The sequence below is a fragment of the Ursus americanus genome, chromosome 22 (assembly GCF_024610735.1).
Source record: "Ursus americanus isolate L20-20 chromosome 22, mUrsAme1.1.p, whole genome shotgun sequence".
NCBI classification, from domain to species: domain Eukaryota; kingdom Metazoa; phylum Chordata; class Mammalia; order Carnivora; family Ursidae; genus Ursus; species Ursus americanus.
Genome location: NC_142148.1, coordinates 14,680,645 through 14,704,530, shown reverse-complemented (window position 1 = coordinate 14,704,530; position 23,886 = coordinate 14,680,645). Strand labels below are relative to the sequence as shown.

Genomic DNA, 23,886 nt, shown 5'->3' with positions numbered 1-23,886 from the left:
TCTCTTCCCAGTTGCAGGTTAATAGGTGTGGGGGAAACCACAATATTAATTCAATTTTAGTATTTTGACTGTTGGATGGACTTAGACTTTTTTTAATATTTCTAAATTTAGGCAGTGTCTAGAAAAGTCAAGTTCTATACCCAAGCTCTAAAACAGAGGCAGGAAAAGAAGTCACTTTAAATGAGTAAATTTAAATGAGACAAAGGACAAGATTTTCAACAGATTATCAATAACACTCCCTGTGAATATTTTCCCAATATACTAGTTACACATATCATTCATATTTCCCATTGATCATAAGACATCTGAAAATTTAGAATTTCTCTTCATTAGAAAAAAATCAACAGGAAATATCTTGCAACTAAAATTCAGTTAAATCTGGTATTAGCTTCAGAGCACAAATGTATAGATCTGGAAGTCCTGAGTAAAGAGTACTGCCTATTTCAAACCCTACATAGTTGTTGCCACTTTTCTTCTCCATTAAGATTGGTTTATTCTGCCAATAGGATGCACATCTTGTTTCATCATAAAAAGGAAATTCTTTCCCAATTGTTACCACACTGAAGACTGTCAATATCGTATAGGACAGAGAACAAAACATGGGCTTTGGAGTCAGAGACCTGGCTTGAAGCCCAGCCCCAATGCATTGAGCTTAATTTAAATTTTGGGATTGGTCTACCACCTAACTTCTCAGAGCCTCAGTTTCCCCACCTGTAACATGGGAGTGAAGTTAGACTCCACATTGCAAATGTTGAGTCTATGAAGCAGAGAGCATAGGGTCTGGCACACAGAATGTGCAAAATAAATGGTCATTATTGTTGTTATTATTAGGCTCAGACTCTTTTCTTCACTAGAGGAGTGAATGTTAATCTCATTAACTTTATTGTGGTCTTTTAAAAAAAACTATTTAACCTATTTGAAATTAATTCTGGTGAATGAGTGGGCGCCCATATTTCATTCATCTGTCCTAAATGTATTCATCCTACAAATACTTACTTTTGGTGACTACTATAAGTCACTCTTCCAACCACTGGGGATACAGTAATGAACAAAATTACAAAAAGAATCCCTGCCCTTGTAAAGCTTACATTCTAGTACAGGGGACGGAAAATAAACAAGATATATAAAAGAAATACATCATAATAGATGGGCATCAATGTGAAGGAGGAAAGATAAGAGACAGTCTAGGATCTGGAACACAGTATATGCAAAGTAAGTGCTAGATGTTATTTTAGGCAGCTCACCCGTGATGAGATTCAAGGTTCTGAAGGAAGAGATTTCCTACTGTTCCCCCAAATTCTCAGTCCTCTCCCCACTTATCTCTCACCCCCAGCCTGGAGCTTCACATTCCTGAGGCCGAACAGACAGAAGGACAGATAAAAGAAGCAAAGACAAAAGAGAAGTCTAGATACTATGAATTATACAGTCACAGGAGAGTAATTGTCTCTTTCCCACCAAGAGACCCATTTTCCCTCAAAAATCTTTATCTTTGCTTCCACGTTTTCAACAAAGCAGAAGATAACCTACATACATTGGTTGAAATCTCTTCAAATGCTCAAAAATAGACACAATATGTAGAGACGTATCCAAAGGTGCAAAGCTCTTTAGAAGGGCTGACTTATTCTCGTCCTCGGCATGTGTGAAAAATTATAAAATAGGAAAATAAAATTTGAGGCATGTGGACCATTAGATGAGTTGCCTTTAACTTTTCAGGAACTGTTCTTTGGAAATAGTTTCAAAGTTACAAGAGTAAGAATAGTACAAAGCTTCTGTATACCATTTGCTCAGAATCACTGATTTTAAGAATTTTTCCATAATTATCTCCTCTTTCTCTCCCCTCCTCCCTTTTATATACATATATATATGTATATATATATATATTGCAAGTATATAAAATACATATTATATGTTATGTTTTTTCTGAACAACTCGAGAGTAAATATCATACATCATGGCCCTTATTTAGGAATAATATTTCAGTGAGTAATATAATAGGGACATTCTCCTACATGACCATGTACAAATAATCAACTTCATCAAATTTAATATTGATAAAATATACTTTTATACACTTATCTAAGCTACCCTCAATATTCCATTTTATAAACTCAACCAGTAACATCCTTTGTCTCTTAGGACACTGAAATTTTTGAAGAATACAGCCAGACTTTTCTTGTAGTTGAACATTCCTCATTTTGGGGTTTGTCTGAAATTTCTTCATGATTAGACTCACATTATACATTCTCAGTGGGAATACTACGTAGGCAATACACAGTGTCCTTCTCAGATATCACACATGAAGGAGTACAGTGTTTATCTATGTCAGCTTTCTCTCTCGGTTTCTCCATTTTTTAAAGATTGTATTTATTTATTTGAGAGAGAGAGAGCATGACTGGGGGAGAGGGGCAGAGGGAGACAGAGAAGGAGAAGCAGTCTCCCTGCTCAGCAGGGGAGTCTGTCACAAGGCTCCATGCCAGGACCCTGAGATCATGACCTGAGCCAAAGGCAGGTGCTTAACCGACTGAGCCACCCAAGTGCCTCTTGATTTCTCCATTTGAACAACAAAGACAAGAATCTCTGCCATACAGGGGTAGTGTTGGCATGATCTGGAGGCATGATTTGGATGGGGAACTCGTCCAACCAAGCACAAACAAGTGTTTTCAGGTTCCCACTTCTAGCCTCAGGACTCTGACCTCTACCTACCTCTGGAGACGCTCAAGTTGGAGATGCCGGTAATTACGTGGCTGGTGGATCTTCTTCCTGGCTTCTGGGAACCACAGAGCCCCTGCACAGGGCAGACGGTGAGCAGAACAGCTTTCAAAGACTCAGAATGTAATCATGGCTCTGGCTGTGGCAGATCTGTGAGTTCTGCCCCAAGCCATAAGCTGGGTACATTGAGAACATTATCACTGAATTTCTATTCAAAGAGTACTTCCTTTTTTCTTTTTGCAGCAGGTAATATAGACAGAAACAGAACACTGTGGAATTGCAGGAGACTCCCATCCACCAGCACATACACTTCTGGAAGTCTGGGTGCTTACGGAGGTGGAGAGGATTTCTGTAACTATTTTTCTCCAGCATCTGTGTGAAGACTTTTGTAAAGCCCCATCCATCTTTGATACTAATTTCTCCATTGCTAGCATCAGCCTACATTACCTTATCACCATTGTCTTGTGGCCTTTGTGCTGATAAGAAGAGAGAAGTCTACCAAGAGAGCTTGCAAAAGGCCACATAACATAGAGATTTAAAACACAGACTTAACCTGGATCCAAATCCTAGCTCCCACTTACTTTGGGCAAGTCACTAACCTTCTCTGTGCCTCAATTTCCTCATATGCTAAATGGGGATAAGGTCGTGGTGAGGGTTCCATGAGTGATTATCTGTTAAGCACTTAGAGCCAATGTCTGGCATAGAAGTCATGCTTTGTTTGTTAAACAAAAAAAAAAAAAGAAAAAAGAAATACTTACCCAATGAAGTGTCAAGAATCATTCAGTTTAAAACCAAATTCACTATGTTTCAGATATTTAACATGTATTAACTAATACATACCTCAATGACACTATGAGTTTAGTACTACTATTATTCCTATTTTACAGATGCAGAAACTGAGGCATAGAAGATTAAAGCAACTTGCCCAAGGCCACACAGCTAGTAAGTGCCAGGTACAGGATTTAAAAGGAAGTGAGTCTAGAACCATGTATGCCAGATAGTGAACCCCCCAGATTCTCTTGGGACTGCAAGCCATGCTATTCCTTGGACCCGTTTCCCGTCACCAAGATTACTCTCTCCAGGTGCATTTATAATGCTAGCAGAGGAGCAGAGGGGGGAGGGGGACTCCAGGGGCCAAGCTGACTATGGATAGCACTGGGTAAGTCCTGGCTTAGAGTATCCCAAGAGCGGCTTAGCTAGAATGGAGAGAATGGAGAGCAAGAAAAAAGCAACGCCTTATGGATTGTCCAAATTTCTTTTTTTCCTCTAGGTCTGTTTCCTTGTCTCTCCCCACTTTACAACATATCCTTGGCCTTCACCTCTTCATAAGAGCTCTCATCACTTCATCCCATTTACTTCTTTCTGTAGAAAAACATGGTTTCTTTCCAGAATACCATTTGTTGTTTATGTACTCCGAAAAGAGGAACTCATGCTTAATGCGTCTATCATGAAAAATTTTTTAAATGACAGAGAAATTTCTTGACTTGTTATTTGTTTTTTGGGTGTTGAGTTCGAGAAGTTCTTTACAGGTCTTGGATACCAGACCTTTATCTATAATGTCATTTGCAAATATCTTCTTCCATTCTGTGGGTTGCCTCTTTGTTTTGTTGACCATTTCCTTTGCTGTGCAGAAGTTTTTATCTTGATGAAGTCCCAAAAGTTCATTTCCATTTTTGTTTCCCTTGCCTTTGGAAATGTGTCTTGAAAGAAGTTTTCTGTGGTTGATGTCAAAGAGGTTACTGCCTATGTTCTCCTCTAGGATTTTGATGGATTCCTGTCTCACATTGAGGTCTTTCATCCATTTTGAGTTTATCTTTGTGTTTGGTGTAAGAGAATGGTCCAGTTTCATTCTTCTGTATATAGCTGTCCAATTTTCCCAGCACCATTTACTGAAGAGACTTTCTTCCTTTGGATATTCTTTCCTGCTTTGTCAAAGATTAGTTGACCATTAAGTTGAGGGTCCATTTCTGGATTCTCTATTCTGTTCCATTGATTTATGTGTCTGTTTTTGTGCCAGTACCATACTGTCTTGATGATCACAGCTTTGTAATATAGCTTAAAGTCAGGCAACATCATGCCCCCAGCTTTGACTTTCTTTTTCAACATTCCCCTGGAGATTTAGGGTCTTTTCTATCTCCATACAAATTTTAGGATTTGTTCCAGCTCTTTGAAAAATCCTATGGTATTTTAATAGGGATGGCCCTGAAAGTGTAGCTTGCTCTGGGCAGCATAGACATTTTCACAATGTTTTGTCTTCCAATCCATGAGCATGGAATGTTTTTCCATCTCTTTCTGTCTTCCTCAATTTCTTTCATAAGTGTTCTGTAGTTTCTAGAGTATAGACCATTTTCCCTTTTGGTTAGATTTATTCCAACGTATCTTATGGTTTTGGTGCTATTGTAAATGGAATCAATTCCCTAATTTCTTTTTCTACAGTTACATTGTTAGTGAATGGGCAGAAGACATGAACAGACACTTCTCCAAAGAAGACATACGAATGGGTAACAGACACATGAAAAAAATGTTCAACATCATTAGCCATCAGGGAAATTCAAATCAAAACCATATTGAGATACCACCTTATACTAGTTAGAAAGGCAAAAATTAACATGGCAGGAAACAACAAACGTTGGCGAGAATGTGGAGAAAGGGGATCCCTCTTACACTGCTGGCGGGAATGCAAGTTGGTACAGCCACTTTGGAAAACAGTATGGAGGGTCCTCAAAAAGTTAAAAATAGAGCTACCGTACGACCCAGCAACTGCACTACTGGGCATTCACCCCAAAGATACAGACATAGTGAAAAGAAGAGGCATATGCACCCCAATGTTCATAGCAGCAATGTCCACAATAGCCAAACTATGGAAAGAGCCCAGATGTCCATCAACAGATGAATGGATAAAGAAGATGTAGCATATATAATGTGAATATATATATAAAGTGAATACATATATATAAAGTGAATATATATATAAAGTGAATATATATATAAAGTGAATATATATATAAAGTGAATATATATATAAAGTGAATATATATATATATATATATATATATATATATATATATATATATATATAATGAATATTATTCAGCCACCAAGAAGAATGTAATCTTGCCATTTGCGATGACCTGGCTAGAACTAGTCTGTATTATGCTAAGCAAAATAAGTCAGCCAGAGAAAGACAATTTTCATATGATTTCACTTATATGTGGAATTTAAGAAACAAAACAGATGAACAGAGAGGAAGAGAAGGAAAACTAAAATAAGATGAAAATTGAGGGTGCCTGGGTGGTTCAGCTGGTTAAGCATCTGCCTCCAGCTCAGGTCATGAGCCCAGGGTCCTAGAATCGAATCCTGCATTGGTCTCCCTGCTCAGTACAGAGCCTGCTTCTCCCTCTCCCTCAGCCCCTCCCCCCACTTGTTCTCTCTCTCTCTCTCTTTCTCACTCTCTCTCTCTCTCAAATAAAAAAATCTTTAAAAAGAAAAGAAAATTGAGAAGGAGGCAAACCATAAGACGTTGAACTCTAGGAAACAAACTGAGGGTTGCTGGAGGGGAGGTGGGTGGGCGGATGGGATAACTGGGTGATGGGCCTTAAGGAGGGCGCCTGATGGAATGAGACTGGGTGTTATGTGCAACTGATGAATCACTAGATTCTACCTCTGAAACTAATAACAAACAAAAAACCCATCAGATCAACAAGGAAAGCAAATAAATCAATCCATAACCCCTAGCCTCAGTCTAATGAGGAAATAGAGAATGCTACAAATTTCAAGCAATCTGTGAGCAAAGAAATAAAACACTGAGATCCAGCAGATTTGGATTAGTATTGTTGGAGTCCACAGACATGCAGCGTGAAAACGCATAAAGGAAAACCTCACTGATATGGAGTCGGGAGGCCACCAGGGGGAGCTCTCACACCACACTACTCCTCAATTGTAGTCCCAACAGGAAATGTTCCTGGCAAGTGGATCATACCTTAGCCACTTAGTACTTGCGGTCACAGCAAGAGAAAGAAAGGTCTTCCTCCTCCCTGGCAATAGCCCAGCCAATGAGAGACTATCACAACCCAGCCAATGAAAAGCCATTCTACTTGGAACTCCCAGTTAATTCCCACTTTCCTCGAAGGAGCATTCCCTCCTTTGATCTCCGGACTTGCTGTGGTTCTGCCAAAGCTTGTTTGCCCTGAGCTGCAATTCTCTGCTATTCCCAAGTTAACCCATTTTTGCTGGCAAAATAGCTGACTTTTTATTTTTGAGGTTAACCGCAGAGACATACACACACAGGCTGCAGAGACTGCATGGCAGTGAGGAGATGGGAGCAGAGGGCTTAGCATAGAACACAGGTAAAATCACGCTTGCAAAAGTCTGCCAATGAATGGACGAACCCCGAGGGCAAGGCTGACACCTGGTAGATTAGATCTCTGGTTCCTGAGAAAACCAGGAAGGGATTGGAAAGTATGACGACCCAAATAGGCAGACATGGGAAGACACCACTTCTTAGGGAATGCGTGGTGATGTGGAAAGGGAAGCCCCTGTTGGAGACTTAGTGGCAACCGGCAAGAATGAAGCAAGAGGAGATATCAGTGGGTCCTTAGGGCCTAAACCCTTGATTACGTATTTCCAGAAGAAATGGTCTGATTGGGCCCATTCTCATTTATACCATTTCCATTTGGCAATGGGCTGACTCTATAACGCATCCCGTTTTAGGACTTCATAGGTCAAATCACTCCCGATTTCTGATGGAAAATTCCAGTTGTAGAGTGACGCGATGTCCCATGGTCAGGCATGCAATTTTTTACTAGTGTCCATGAGCAAGTAAAGAGCTGCTTCTCAAATGTCAACATAAGAGGACAAGGCCTGACCTGAATAAGCCAAGTGTGTGTTCTGTGATTCTCCTACTTGGACATGCAATGGTTCTATCCAGCACCCTGATCCGCCACCGACACATTGAGTAAAATGCATATGCTAGGTGCTAAGACCCAGCTGGCAGGCAACTTTCAACACATCCTGGGCTTACTGCAGAATCTTCTTGTAATCTGAGCCTCACTCAAAACTAGCAGCCTTACATTCCCCCAAGGAAATAGATGAAAGGAGAATGCCCCAAAGACGCCGTTGTTATCTCCAAAATCCAAAGAGGACCACCATGCATTGTGTCTTTTTTTTTTAATAATGATTTTTTATTATATTATGTTAGTCACCATACAGTACATGCATTGTGTCTTTCTTCATGGTAAGCAATACAAGGTGCAGAAACTTGACTCCTGTCTCAAAAGACTGTCCCCATGAGCCCCAGGCCACTGGATCTCTGGAAATTCACCAATATGGAAAGTCCTGGATAACATCAGGTGTATCTCCTACACTCTGGCATGCATATGGTAAAACACTTAGGATACCTACTATTTCCCCATGGCCAGTTAGCGCAACGTAAATGACCCGAAAGATCAGCATGATGTCCTCTGGGGTATCTAATTATCGAAGTCTCTTCAAACTCTATTACGTCACAGGTCCAAGGAGATGGCTTAGTCCTGAGTAAGAGACTGAAGCTATGTGCTGAGTCTCTACATGTGAGAAAGCTACTTCTGATGAACAAAATGAGGGGTTGGGAAGAGAGAATTTGCTAGGAGCGTGGCTGGAGCATGAGGAGAGAGAAGTCACTGCAGAAGCCATGACAACCGGGAGGCCGTGTGTCTGTCCGACAGACCAGCCTGATCAACAATTCTCCGCATGCTGGAACTTGGCTTTTTGGACACCCAGGTCATGGCAGAATTCACGTTTACTCCCTCCTCTGCCTCCATGAGAGTCAAGGCCTTGCAGGGGTCCCCACTCCTCCACTCGACCTACCATAGGGGCACACAACTGTTCCATAGGACAGAACATGGAGTGCTGGCCAGGCAAGCACTCCTCCCAGTCAAAGCATTCTAGGTGTAGCCTCTGAGCCCACTGGGGCAGGGTGGAGTGTCCAGAGAGCCCTGCGGAACACAGGCCAGGCCACCAGTTATCACGATGGAGAAGACCAGCTGCTTCCAATAGAATTCATGGTCAGGGGCTCATGCCAGGGGCAAGGACTAGGTCAGCTGGCAGCATGGTGTACCCACATGGTAGGGAGCACTGATCGTAGACATGGGAGGTCACTCCCTATGTGGGCTCTGGCAGGTAAACTTGCCTCTCTTAATAGTCTCTCCCAGGGTGTTTGGGGCATGGCCAAGCACTGGGAAGATGCTTGCAGAGTCAGGCTATGTGAGGAAGCACTCCTGCAGAGCATGCCCTTACCACCCACCTGTGTCTGATGATGGCTGTGCTGCTGGTTGATCATAATCTCTTTCCTAAGATCTCCTTGTCCAAGGGCTGGTTGATCGTGGTGTCTTTCCTAAGGTCTCCTGGCCCAAGGGCAGGTCCCAGGAGAGGTGGAGAAGCTCCTCTGGTACCAGGAGCCCTAGGATGCTTCTGAGGTGGGCCAGACGCCCTGGCCTGAGAGAGGCACGTTTCCTCCTCTGGGCAATCCTTCACTGAGGCCCAGCAGGAAGCACTGGACTGGAGTGTAACACTGCACACCTGCCTCCAGCAAGGCCCACCTGCCTGCCTTGAACTCTTCCCACTTGACTCCATATCACTCCACTGGGCACATGTGACCTCGTCCCTGGATTTAGCCCAGGACCACCTCAGAGCAGCTGTGCTTGCGCCGAGTGGTCAGGAGCCTGTCCCCCAATGATTAAGGTTCAATGATTCACCTGAGAGCATAGGCAACACCCATAATCACCCTTAGTGGCCAATTAATCCTTAGTAACATCACCTGTTCCCCACCATGTGGCTTCTCCCTGGATTAGAAAAGAGAGAGAATGAGACCATATGGAGGGGGTTTGGGGAAAGGTGGGGACTATTCAGCTGATGGAAGGCCCTGGAGTCTCAGGTCCTGGCACCTTGTTCCAGGCCCCATCCCAAGAGTGGCCATAGTGGTGGAGGACGGGGTGGGAGATGCTAGTGTAGACACTCACTTCCCTGCACATGGTCTCCCCATAGTGGAGGAGCTGTGAGCAAACAGGGGTCCACACAAACATCCTCCTCCAGCCACATCATGACCTCTCACTCTCTTTTGCCTTGAGCGTGTCACTTAACTTCCCTTGGATTGGTTTTCTTCATCATAAAGGGACAGTAACCGGAACCTCACAAGGAGAATGGGGAGACCGGGATGGGGGTGGATTAAATTTAAGAAGAGGCCTCCCTGGGGGCCTCCTACTCTGTGACCAGGGTCTAGCCTCCACCTACCTCATGTTTAACTTGGCCCTTCTGACCCCAGGCTGAGGAATGTTCTGGTTAGCACTGGGAGATACCACACATGGACAGTTTCTGCCCTGGGAGCACTGGTTCAGTGAGCAGATCAACAATGAGCCTGGGCCTCAGGGACCTGGCAGGGGTGCGGGGGCCAATGGGAGAGAGAATAGAGGGGAGTGACAAGGGGAGAGAGATCAGAGGCCTGGACCCCGAGAGGGGGCCACTCTGGGGTCTGCACTGGGTCCTTGGTGATCACAAGCACTGGGAGCAAAACAGGCAAGTCTGTGGACATCTGTTCTGGTTTATTTGGCAGGAGCAAGCAGTACAGACAGCGGGGAGGGTGCTTTCCTGTGGACGTCCTGGTGCCCGGGATCACATCCTGGTGCCCGGGATCTGAGGTCCTCCTGCTTTGGTCTAAAGAAAGGGTTGGGGGAGCAGGAGGCACAGCCCAGCCCCCTCGCCCACTCACTGCAGGCTCATGCAAACATTCCCACAGTAGGTTGAACAGCATACGGTATTTTCTTGTGGACACTTTAGAAAATATGAACAGTGATTGCTGCAAAGATCCACGCTGGGCTGCTTGTCACAGGCCTTTAAATCTAAAAGGAGCAGGAGCAAGATCAGTGAGAACTTGATCCCTTGAGAGTACTCCTCTCAAGCTTAAAGTCTCTCCCGAAGACCCCAGAACCCAGGTCCCACACATGATGCTCTTGGACTTTTCAGGGAACTCACTTTCTGTCCTTTACACAATCCTGGTGACGGGTAGTATCTTAAATCCTACATCCCCCAGTTTTCCCCCAACAAATCTCAATACCTGGCCTTCCAGGGCCCTCTGTATACTCTGCAACCAGGACCCTGTCTTCCACGTTGATCATGGCCTTGGTGATGCACCCCATAGAGTCTACACTCTGAGAACTCAGCAGAGACTGAGACACCCTGCAGACCCTCCCCACTCTCCAGAATTTGCAGGGTCCAGAGAGGAAGAGGACTTCCCGCTCTGCCCCCTCTCTCCTGTCCCTGTCACTTTCTCCAGGGCCCTTGCCTCTTCCCAGAAAATACCACTTGCACTATTTCCCTTCCACTGCCACCATCCTGGTTCTTCTGATGATAACTTTGACTTGAACCTGTACACCCCAAAATCTGCTTTCCCAAGGTCCTTTCATTCTACAGCTACTCCCACCAACATTTCTGGATGTGACATGTCACATGTGTGCAGAAATCTAAGAATAGTTGTTTGGTTTCCCCGTGTGATTCTCAGCCCAGTATGTACCTTTCACTACTGTATGTACCGTTTGTGTCTGGGTATTTGGAACAGAGAATCAAAAGATGTAGGCTTTCCCTCCACCCCCATCACTGTTCCCAGGACTGAGTAAAAGGGCCAGAGGGCCATGGTTTGGGAGGACCCAGAGTCTTCATAGTGCTGTGGTCTGAGCAGGATGTGCTGAAAGGTTCCAATTCCCAGGTCCTCCTCAGAAGGCACACAGCCGCTCCTGGCCCCCTCCCCCTCCCTGTCCCCTAGTCCATCACCTACTCTGCATCATCTTCAGGTTACGGTGCCCTCCCTGGGCCTGCGGCAGCAGCACACAGAGGAACAGGACGAGCAGCAGAGCCTGGGCTGACATGACTCTGAGCAGAGTGGAGAGCGCTCGGTCTGGCACAGACTTCCCTGGAGAGCTGGGTGGTTATCCTGGGCTCCTCCCTGCTTCCACTGGCCAAACAAGGAGCCCTGTTTCCTCCCCTTAGCCTGCCCTTATCACAGCCTGTTCTCTGTGGGACTGGGCCTTCTGTAGAGGATTCCTGCTCTCACAGGACTAACCCTCTCCTTTGTAAACAGAATTTTCCCTGAAAGATATAATATTTCTATATTCTAATTACAAAATAATTTACAGAAAAGAAGAAAACATTATTTTTGTAGGAAAATATAAAACAACCACAGTGGATGAATAGAAGAAGATACTGTGTGTGTGTGTGTGTGTGTGTGTGTGTGTGTGTGTGTGTGTGCGTGTGTGTGTGTGTGTAAAGGACAAATATTGTATGATTACACCTCCTTATGGAAACTAAAAATGCTGAACTGTTAGAAACAGGGAATAGAATAATGGTTACCATTGGCTGGAGATTGGGGGATGGGGAAATGTTGGCAAAAGGTATGAACTTCCAATTGTAAGATGAATAGATTCTGGCTATCTAACATACAGCACAGTACTTACAGGTGACAACACTGTACTACCTACTTGAAAGTTGCTAAGAGAGGGCGGCTGGGTGGCTCAGTTGGTTAAGCATTTGCCTTTGGCTCAGGTCATGATCCTGGAGTCCCGGGATTGAGCCCTGTGTTGGGCTCCCTTCTCACTGGGGAATCTGCTTCTCCCTCTTCCTCTGCCTCTCCCTCTGCTCCTTCTCTCTCTCACTGTCTTTCTCTCTCTCTTTCTCCCTCTCTCTCAAATAAATAAAATCTTTTTTAAAAAAAAAGAAAGAAATTGCCTAGAGAGTAAATCTTATGTGTTCTCACCACAAATAAGAAATGATAATTATTTGCCATGATGGAGGTGTTAGACCATTATACAACATGTAAGCATATCCAACCAACACACTGTACACCTTAAATTTATACAATGTTATGTCAGTTATATCTTAATAAGGCTAGAAAACAATATATTACATATTTTATATATAATTATATATATTACACACATGTGCTTTCCCAGCTTGAAAAAATTCTGAACTGTATCAAGTATATTGTAATATAGCTAGAAAACATATATTAACATATATTTTCCAGATTTATTAATATGTATTAATTATAATTAATTAATTAATACAAATGATATCTAGAGAAAGACTAGAGGAGGACATGGGAAGAATAGGGACACACTGTAAGTATCTTAGAGCTCAGACGAGAGAGGAGATCCATCAGCCAAGAGCTCAGGGCAGGTTCTCCAGGAAGAGGTGGTCCTTGACCATAAATATTGTGGAGAAACAGTGTAGGCTCTTAGAAGCAAAGTTGATTTTCCTCTAAGAGAAAAAGGGAAAACCTGGGGATGCTGAACTCCCAATAGGCACTGGATCTGGGAAGAAGATATCAGTGAAGAGTTGAACCCTAGTCTGATGTTCTAAACTCCTGAAACAATCTCCTTCAGTACACAGGTATAGTTTATTTTTAAAATCTGCAGTACCTGTACTTATAATTGCAGTGATATGTAATAAAACTCATTAATAGAATGAAGGGGGAAATCACATGATCATCTCAACTGAAAAAGAAAAAGCATTTTACAAAATGCACCACATTCACAAGACTAGGAATAGAAGGAACTTCCTCAACAAGATTAAAGGTATCTATGAAAAATACACAACTATCATCATATTCAATGGTGAAAGAGTGAAATCTTTCCTCCCCAGATCAGGAATAAGACAAAAAATGCATTACTGCTTGTCAATATTGTACTGGAAGTTTAAGCCAAAGCAATTAAGAAAGAAAGAAAGCCATCTAAATTGGAAACGAAGAAATAAAACTCTGTCTACTTGTAAATGACATGATCCCCCATAGAGAAATTCCAAAAGAATCCACACAAAAAGATTAGTAGAACTAATAAACAAATTCAGCTAAGTTACAAAGTACAAAAATAAATCAGAAGGGGGAATGAAGCATGAGAGACTATGGACTCTGGGAAACAAACTGAGGGCTTCAGGGGGGTGGGGGAATGGGATAGGCCGGTGATGGGTATTAAGGAGGGCACTTATTGCATGGAGCACTGGGTGTTAAACGCAACTCATGAATCATGGAACTTTACATCAAAAACTAGGGATGTACTGTATGGTGACTAACATAACATAATAAAAAATACTATTATTTAAAAATTTTTAAATTTTTTTTAAAAATTTTTAAAAATTAAAAAAAAAGTACAAAATAAGACACCAAAATCAATTGTGCTTCTATACACCAGCAATTAGCAATCCAAAAACAAAATTAAGAAAACAATTTGATTTCTAATAAGATATAAAAGGATAAAATACCTAGAAATAAGTTTAACCATGAAGGTGAAAAACCTGTGCACCAAAAAATAGAAAACATTGCTGAAAGACATTAAGGAAGACCTAAATAAATTAAAAGACATTCCATATTTGCGGATTGGAAGATCTAGGACATTAAAATAGCAATACAATGTAATCCCAAATAAAATTCTGATGGCTTCCTTTTTTTTTTCTTTTTTTTTCTTTTTTTTTTTTGCAGACATGAAGAAGCCAAGCCTCAAATTCATATGGAATTTCGAGGAGCATACCATATACACAAAACAATATTAATAAAGTACTACAGATTGGAGGGCTCACATTTCTCAAATTCAAAACTTACTACACAGCTACAGTAATCAAAAGAGTGTGGTACTGGCATAAGGGCAGACATATAGATTGATAGACAGAATTCAGAGTCCAGAAATAAACCCACACATCTACGGCCAATGATTTTTAACAGGGTATCAAAACTAAGAATAGTCACATCAGCAGATGGTACTGGGACCCTTGATATTCACAGGGAAAAGAATAAAATCAGATCCCTATCTCACATCATATACAAAAATTAATACAAGGTTGATCAATGATTTAAATATAAGAGCTATAAAATTCCAAGATGAAAGTGTAGAGATAAATTATCACAACCTTGGATCAGGCGACGGATCATTAGAAATGGCATCAAAAGCATAGAAATCACATCAACAAAATAGATAAGTTGGGCTTCATCAAAGTCAAGAACACCTGTGCATCAAAGACTCTATCAAAAAAGTGAAAAAACAACACATAAAGCAGGAGAAAATACTTGAAAATTATACGTTTGCTAAAGGTCTAATACCCAGAATATAAAAAGAACTCTTACAATTCACGAAAGAGAAACAGCCCAGTTATAAAATTGCAAAGGACTTGAATAGACATTTCTCCAATGAAGATACAGCAAGCACATGAAAAGATGCTCCACATCATTAGGGAAATGCAAATCAAAACCACAATTAGATACTACTTCACAATCACATGGAGGGCTGTAATCCGAAGAAGAAGAAGAAGAAGGAGAAGAAGAAGAAGGAGGAGGAGGAGGAGGAGGAGGAGGAGGAGGAGGAGGAGGAGAAGAAGGAGAAGAAGGAGAAGAAGAAGAAGAAGAAGAAGAAGAAGAAGGAGGAGGAGGAGGAGGAGGAGGAGGAGGAGGAGGAGGAGGAGGAGGAGGAGAAGAAGAAGAAGAAGAAGAAGAAGAAGAAGAAGAAGAAGAAGAAGAAGAAGAAGAAGAAGAAGAAGAAGAGGAAGAAGGAGAAGGAGAAGAAGGAGGAGAAGAAGAAGAAGGAGGAGGAGGAGGAGAAGAAGGAGGAGGAGGAGGAGGAGGAGGAGGAGAAGGAGAAGGAGAAGAAGAAGAAGAAGAAGAAGAAGAAGAAGAAGAAGAAGGAGAAGGAGAAGAAAATAGCAAGAGTTGGCAAGGAACTGGAGAAATTGAAACTCTCATGCATGAGTGATAAAAAATGTTAAATAATTCAACAATTATGGAAGCAGTCGAAATTTCCTCAAAAGCTAAACATATGACCCATCAGTTCCTCTGCTGGATATATACCCAAAAGGATTAAAAATAGGTACTAAAAAAAATACTCATACACAAACATTCACACTGCACTATTTGCAATCACCAAAGGGTGGAAACAACACAACTGTCCATCAACAGATGAACGCATAAGCCAATTGTGGTACATACATGCAATGGATTATTATTCAGATACAAAACTCAGTGAAGTACTGGAATATACTACAATGTAAACAAACATCAGCAACTGCAGAGATAACATTTCTCACTTAGTTTGGCAAAAATTGAAAAACACAACCATACATTCCGTTGTGGGAAACGCTCTTGGTGGCAAATACAAAAGACTATCGACTTTATGGAGTGATTTATTTAGTGATATCCAAGAAAACTATGTATCAACTTACCCTTTTAAGCAACAATTACACCTGTAGATATTTACGGGGATGTTATACCTCCAACAATACAGAAAATATGCACGTGGCTGTTGACTGAAGCATATTTGTAATAGCAACATCTTGGAAAACACATAAAGGCCCCTGTAAAGGAGATTGGCGGCACGACTAAGTTTGTGTGCACATCGTGGTATAGGATGCAGTTATAAAAAGGGAGGAAATTGCCATGAACTACCTTAGCGTAATTCTCAGGATATATTGTTAAGTGAAAACAACAAGGTACAAGTGAGTATATCTGTGCAAGAAGAAAAAAAAAAGGAAATTAAGTATTCAAGTAACTAGTTATCTTTACCTTACACAAAACTTTCCGCAGAATTGATTAATAGGGGCTGCTATTCAGCACTTTCTATGACATCAGTGCAAACTTACTACAAAACCAGGCAAGGACAGTGTGAGAATGGAAGGTTACAGGCTCAGCTTTCTTATGAACAGAGATGTAAAATTCCTTAAAAACAGCAAGCTGAACCAATGATGTGAAAATGATAATATCCAATAATCACATTAGATTATGGGAGAAATGCAAGAATGGTTTAATGTTAGAAAATCTGAAGTGGGAGTGTCTGGATGGTGCAGTCAGTTGAGCAAACAAGTCTTGGTTTTGGTTTGGGTGGTGATCTCACGGTCGTGGGATCAAGCCCCGCATTGGGCTCTGAGCTCAGCACAGAGTCTGCTTGGGATTCTCTTTCTCTCTCCCTCTGCCCCTCCCACTCATGCGTACTCTTTCTCTCGCTCACTCTCTCTCGCTCTCTCTGGCTCTCTCTCACAAATAAATAAAACCTTAAAAAAAAGAAAATCTGAAACATAATTCAACACACTAACAGAAAAAAGCAACAGATATAATTTCACATAAATCGAGGAAATCTTTCTTGTTGTCAGGAATGAAAGAGAATCTTCTAAACTTGATAAGAGGTGTTTATGAGAAACCTAAAACAGACACTATCCTAAAAGGGGACATTTAAGAAGCTTTCATTTTAAATCAGGTATCAGATTAAAATATGCACATCTTCCCTTCTATACAGTAATGTATGGCCTGGCCTGCACAAAGAGGCATTTAAAATGGCATAAATTTTAAAGAGAAAAAATAATATTGTCATAATTGGCAGACGGTGATTGACTACTTAGAACACTACAAGGAACACACGATGAAATTAAAATGAGTGGTGGGAGAATTTAGCAAGGTAGCTAGGAACAGATCAATACATCAAAGTCCTTTCTCTACATCAGCAACAAACAGAAAGAAATAACTAAAAAGTTACCCACTCCTTACAATTTTAAAAGTTCAAGCCTCTAGGAATAAATATAACAAGGACATGCCAGAAATCTACATGGGAAAAATTATTAAAATTTTGTGAAAGGACATTAACAAGACCTACACAGAGGAAAGACATAACAAGGACATTAGAGAGTGAAAGGGGTGCAGATTTGAAAACACTACCTAGTCCTGGGTGGGCGTGGCTGGGAGGTACTTGGACACCTGTTGTTGGAATACACGGTGCAAGGCTGGTCACAGCATATGCCTCAACTGGGCCCTCCTTCTCTTTCTCCTCCTCGGAGCTGTGCCTGGTCAGACCCAGCAGTCCTCAGCCAGGACTTACCCATCCATCCCACCAGCAGCATGAAGCCTGTGCTGCTTCTCCAGCTCCTTCTCTTGATTCACTTAACACCACAGCAGATGTCTGGGAGCCCCAAGGAACATTGGATGAGTAGGTGCTGGGTCGGGGCTCCGTGGGGGGAGGGGGGCTGAAGCAGCATCTGTAGAGATGAGAGGATCTGAGGGCTGAGGATAAACTTTGTGAAAAAAATACAGTAGCATGTGCAAGGGTCCAAGTTTTATTGCCAGTAAGATCCAGGTGTGAATCCTTGCTGTGTGCTTACTGAGTGGTCTTGGACAAAGTGTCTGGGCCTCAGATTTTATCTTTGCAATGGATATAATGACACTGGGATAGTTGGGAAGAGAAACTGAGATCATGCACGTACCCGCCGAACACCCTTAATGGACCGTGATAAACGCTCAGTAAGAATTAACTGCTGTAAACGTTATCAGCTTCATCATCCACTGTATTCTTGCTGTCCTTCACGGATGCTTGCGCCAGCTTTTCAAGCAATAACACAGAGAGGAGGGGCGCTTGGGTGGCTCAGTCGGTTAAGCATCTGACTCTTGGTTTTGGCTCAGGTCGTGATCTCCCCATGAGATGGAGCCCCGTGTCGGGCTCTGTGGTCAGCAGGGAGTTTGCTTGAGATTCTCTCTCCCTCTGCCCCTCCCCACTCTCTCTCTCTCTCTCTCCCTCTCTCTCTCAAATAAATAAATAAATTTTGTAAGAAAAAAAGAGAGAGGAAAATTAAGTTGGTAGAACTCAGGCTGGAACTTACATATTCTCTGCCTTGGAGAATGTTTGGGAGAGAAGGAAAGACAGTTTTACATTTTATTCCCCATTTTAAACACTCAGAAGCACCTGCACAATTACCGGGGACTAGCATCAGTGGCAAGGTGTAGAGTCCATCTCCTCAGCCACACGGTCAACCTAACAAGAGCGCTGACCACAGTTGTGTTGACCTTGACCAATACCAAATGGGAAATGGACTATTATCCATCACACCTGCATTCTTCTATGGGGAGAGCATCCTCAGAATACTGGGGGCTCAGAAGCGGGAAACGTGTACTATCTCAGGTGTCTAGGAAGGCAAGTTCCTGTTTTAGGGATCTCAGAGAAGGCACACAGATTTGTAAGACTGATGGGGGGGCAAGCTAAGTGCAAGGGAAGGGGGGCAGGATTAATTTGGAGAATCAAGGACTAAAATTTGAAGAGAAACACAGAAAGGGCTCCTGAAAGACTGGTAAGGCTTTGTGAGGGAGATTGGGATCACGTACCCAGAAGAGGAGGCAAAACTTGAGAAGGTCCACCTCTCTGAGATCCCTGGCTCCAGACTCCTTCCCCACACTGTCCCATGATCCCCAAGCTCCTCCCCAAAGTGGGGACCAGTTCCAATTTCTTGCACCGATCTAGTGACCCATGGGATGACTCAGAGATTCAGGGTGAGTGCTGCATACTGGTCTCTGCCAAATTGCCAAAAGCTTGGGCCTTGGCCTTTTCCTCTGGTGCTATTTGCTATTACAATTATTGCCCCAGATTCATTCATCATTTGTTCCCTCCAGGTATGTTATCCTATGGACCCCCTTCTAATTGCAAATAGTTTCAAAGCAATAAGTCAAGAAGGGCTTATAGAATGCTCCACCTATGGCATTTGTCCCAAAGAAAAGGCTAGTCACAAGGTACAAAAATTAGGGCCTGGCTGGGCTTCGATAAAGGGGCTAATTGTACTTATCCTTAATGCCTTAGAGTTCAGGAACAGAGAGAAGGTTGTGAGTTGGAGCCCTGCGGCAGGATCTCCTGGTGGAGGTGGTCTTGACTTGGACCCAAGTACTGAGGGCTGGGGGAAATGGGATGTGAGCGTGAAGATGCTTACTCTTCTCTAATAGTAAAAAGTGGGGGCATCCTCGTGCTCTGGCTTCCTTATCAAAAGAGACCTGGGAAGAAAGAGAAGCCAATCTTCGCTCCCCATTCCAAAATACCCACCCTCAACCCCATGGAATAAGTTACCCCCCGAACCCATTTGTGATTTGGGTTCTAACATTCTGATGCCAGAATCTTCGGTGTACTGTGTGCTCTTCATCCTTTCCCAAAAATCTTCCTTCCCCCTCATTCTCCTACACACAAATAGCACGTGTTAGGTCGACCCTAGGATAAACAATGTTGTTACTGAGAGGTTGTACAACTTGCTTGGGACTACACGATGAGTCAGCGCAAATGCACTTACATGCCCCTCTCTTGCTCACCCCACATGGTTCATTCCCTTGAACTGGACCCAACTACGGTCCGTGAGGTATCCAATCTGCAAGGATGGTGAATCACGAATGGGTGCAGGGTCCTGCTGACTTCTGTCTCCAATCAGATACCCAAGCCTCGGCTTTTCCTGCCAAGAACCCGGAGAAAAGCAGCAGCTAAGGACAACATCTGATTCCACCTCCCTATGACCATGGGAGGAAGGTCAGGGTGGCTGGTTTTCTAGCAGTTACCTGGGCTTTTGAGTTCTGGATGTTACTCCAGTCTGTTGTTTGGGCCCTTCTCTTTCCTGTTCTGTGTCCCAGGGAATATCTTGGAACCCCCACCCTGCAGATCGGATCCTGGAGACTGTACTCAATTCTGTACATTGCAGGAAGATTGCCAAAACGGACTTCAGTGCTGTTCTGCTTTCTGTGGGATAGTCTGTACATTAAACAACAATATAAATCACGACAGGTAAGGGGCTTCTCATGCCCAGTTCTGACCCAGCTGCCTTTGGGAGCTCAACAGAAGAGTCTCTCACCAGCCCCTACAGTGGATCTATTTTTCTAACATTCTCCTTCTCTTTGCCAAGAATAATTTTCTTAAATGCCCTGATTAAAACAGCTTTCCTCCATTCCCAAACCACGTAATCTTTCTCATCACCACATCTGTGAATCTCTAAATATGCCTCTCTGAACACACCCACAAACCCTCCATCCACAGACACTGCCCTGTCCCAGGGTCTGCCTCTATCCTGAAGCCTGGGACATTATATCTGGGACTGTAAGTCTCATCGAAATCCCTAAGCCAATCTGTTTTCTTTGTTTTTGCTTTTCCTCTTTCACCAACTACCATCCTTTGGTCCCCGGTGTTCCTGGGCTCTGGAGATTCCACAGCCTGAGCAAAGCCTTGGTTAACTGCCGAGGCATTAGCACTGGCCCCAAATCTGCTTCATGGAAGTGTTAGCAGAGCAGGGAAAGGGCATTAGAGAGCTATGAGACATCTGGTTTCTAATTCTATCTTTCAACTATGTCTTTCTACAACCTTGAGCAAGACAATTCCCCATGTTTCCCTTTCTTTCTCATGCATAAGATGAGGGCTCTTAATTCCAGCCTTGCAAGATTGGTACAAAGACCACAAGGCAAAGAGATTCAACCAGTGACCTTCTAAACTGTCTTGTTCTCTGCTGTATTCCCTGCCCTGAGCACAATACCCAGCATATGAGACGAGCATATGAGTGATGAACTAGGGGCCCAGAGCCACATACGTAGACCCAAATCCTGGCTCTACCACTTCTTAGCTGAGTGACCTCATACAACCTGAATCAACCTCTCTCTGAGCATCAGCTTCCTCGTCTTTAAGACAATGGTGACATGAAAATAGATAACCCATAAACTCTAAAGACATTACATGCCACATAGTAATTGCACAGTAAATTTTGCAGCTAGGCAAGCACTGCTCTCTTAAGAGGCTGGCTTTTACAATGAAACTTCACACCTTTCAAGGCTCTACAGCACAATGCAGAAGCATATTTATTTGGGTCCTTTCTCTTTTCTTTTTGATAGGTCTGGCTAGGGGTCACCTGGTTCTTTGAGGTTCTGCTTTCCCTATGGCAAGAAAACTTAGCTTCATGGTCTAGTTTTAATGATGGAGGTAATGGAAAATTAAATATTATATTTCTAAGAACAAAACTTCACTTGAGAATCTTTGAGAATATTTTTCTTCTACAGAACAAGACACAAGAACATAAGAACCACCATGGCACAACCTAACCGTGCACCTAAAGGAGCTGGAAAAAGAACAGCAAATAAAGCCTAAATCCAGCAGAAGAGAAATAATAAAGGGTAGAGCAGAAATCAATGATATAGGAATCAAAAAAACGGTAGAACAGATCAACAAAACTAGGAGCTGGTTCTTTGAAAGAATTAACAAGATTGATAAACTCCTAGCCAGACCTATCAAAAAGAAAAGAGAAAGGACCCAAATAATTAAAATCGTGAATGAAAGAGGAGAGATCAAGACCAACACCAAAGAAATACAAATAATTATAAGAGAGTATTATAAGCTATTATCTGCAAATAAGCAATCTGGAAGAAATGGATAAATTCCTAGAAACATACAAACTACCAAAACTGAAACAGGAAGAAATAGAAAACCTGAACAGACCCATAACCAGCTAAGAAATTGAACCAGTAATCAAAAATCTCCCAACAAACGAGAGTCCAGGGCCAGATGGCTTCCCAGGAAGAATTCTACCAAACATTTAAAGAGGAATTAATACCTTTTCTTCTGAAGCTGTTCCAAAAAACAGAAATGGAGGAAAACTTCCAAACTCATTCAGGCCAGCATTACCCTGATCCCACAAAACCAGATGAAGACCCCACCAGAAAGGAGAATTCCAGACCAATATCCCTGATGAACATGGATGCAAAAATTCTCACCAAGATACTAGCTAATAGGATTATTAAAAGGATTATTCACCAGTACCACGTGGGATTTATTCCTGGCATGCAGAGGTGGTTCAAACATCCACAAATCAAGCAATGCAATATGCCACATTAAGAAAAGAAAGGACAAGAACCATATGATCCTCTCAATAGATGCAGAAAAAGCATTTGACAAAATACAGCATGCTTTATTGATAAAAACCCTCCACAATGTAGGGATAGAGGGAACATACCTCAATATCATAAAAGCCATATACAAAACACCCACAGCGAATATCTTCCTTCACAGGGAAAAACTGAGAGCCTTTCCCCTAAGGTCAGGAACACAACAGGGATGTCCACTCTCCCCACTATTGTTCAACATAGTACTGGAAGCCTTAGCCTCAGAAATTGGACAACAAAAAGAAATAAAAGGCATCCAAATTGGATGAAGTCAAACTCTCACTCTTTGAAGATGACATGATACTCTATATAGAAAACCCAAAGACTCTACCAAAAAAATTGCTAGAACAGATATACGAATTCAGCAAAGTTGTGGATTACAGAATCAATGCACAGGGGCACCTGGGTGGCTCAGTCGTTAAGCGTCTGCCTTCGGCTCAGGGCGTGATCCCAGCGTTCTGGGATCGAGCCCCACATCGGGCTCCTCCGCTGGGAACCTGCTTCTTCCTCTCCCACTCCCCCTGCTTGTGTTCCCTCTCTCGCTGGCTGTCTCTATCTCTGTCAAATGAATAAATAAAATCTTTAAAAAAAATAAAAGAGAGAGAGAGACTCTTAACTCTAGAAAACAAGCTGAGGGTTGCTGGGGGAGGGGGTAACTGGATGATGGGCATTAAGGAAGGCACTTGATGGCATGAGCACAGGGTGTTATATGCAACTGATGAATCACTAAATTCTACCCCTGAAAGTAATAACCCAGTATATGCTAACTAAATTGAATTTAAATTAAAAATTTTAAAAACAAAGAAACATCATGGCTGGCAACTGAGGCATGTTTCTAAGAGCATTTTGTAAGTATTGGGGTTTGGCCTGGCATTCCCAGTGTGGGCTTTTCCAGTTTTCCTCCTCGAGCCTCTCCAATATCCTGGCAATGTCAGAATAGCCTTTCATCATCCCAGTTGCACCCTCCTCCATTTCCCCCCACCCAACACACACACACACACACACACACACACACACACACACACACACACACACACCAGGTTATGTTCTCATTCCCTGGAGCAAGATGTGGTTTAGGGAAGGTTCTGGGACACAGAGCAACATAGGGAGGCAGAGTTATGGCCCTGGGCGGGGGGGGGGGGGGTACACAGGGTGCTCACATCTGAGCCTTTGCCAGGGAACAGGCTCTGTCAGCCTTTGGGTTAATGAGGTCCCGGGCGGGAAGTCAAGTTGAACACTTCACGCTCCATGTGGTCTTGGTCAGCTCATTCCACAGCTCTGAGACCATCATGTGAGAGATACGTCAGGTTTTGTGAGGAGTACATGAGGCCATGTGGAACAGAAGAACTTGATCATTGCAAAGGCTCTGTAAAGGTTAGAAGCTGCCAGCAATTCACTCTTTCTGGGTTCCAGATTTTTCCCCTTTAAAAAAAAGGGATCATCTTTATTAATTGGCCAATGTTACAAGAAAG

The 23,886-nt window shown here is 42.7% G+C and overlaps 2 protein-coding genes across 2 annotated transcripts; one reads left to right on the top strand and one right to left on the bottom strand.

Annotated features, from left to right (window-relative positions):
* Nucleotides 1-10,271: 10,271 nt before the first annotated feature.
* On the bottom strand, nt 10,272-11,616 carry WFDC10B (WAP four-disulfide core domain 10B). The gene is made up of 2 exons (XM_045804728.2): nt 11,513-11,616; nt 10,272-10,580 (listed from the first exon to the last, which is right to left on the bottom strand). Exons 1-2 carry the CDS (start codon nt 11,601-11,603, stop codon nt 10,447-10,449), a joined length of 225 nt encoding a protein of 74 aa, XP_045660684.2. The 5' UTR covers nt 11,604-11,616; the 3' UTR covers nt 10,272-10,446.
* A 5,980-nt stretch (nt 11,617-17,596) lies between these two features.
* On the top strand, nt 17,597-20,283 carry WFDC13 (WAP four-disulfide core domain 13). The gene is made up of 2 exons (XM_045804803.1): nt 17,597-17,684; nt 20,129-20,283. Exons 1-2 carry the CDS (start codon nt 17,597-17,599, stop codon nt 20,281-20,283), a joined length of 243 nt encoding a protein of 80 aa, XP_045660759.1.
* The last annotated feature ends 3,603 nt before the right edge of the window (nt 20,284-23,886 follow it).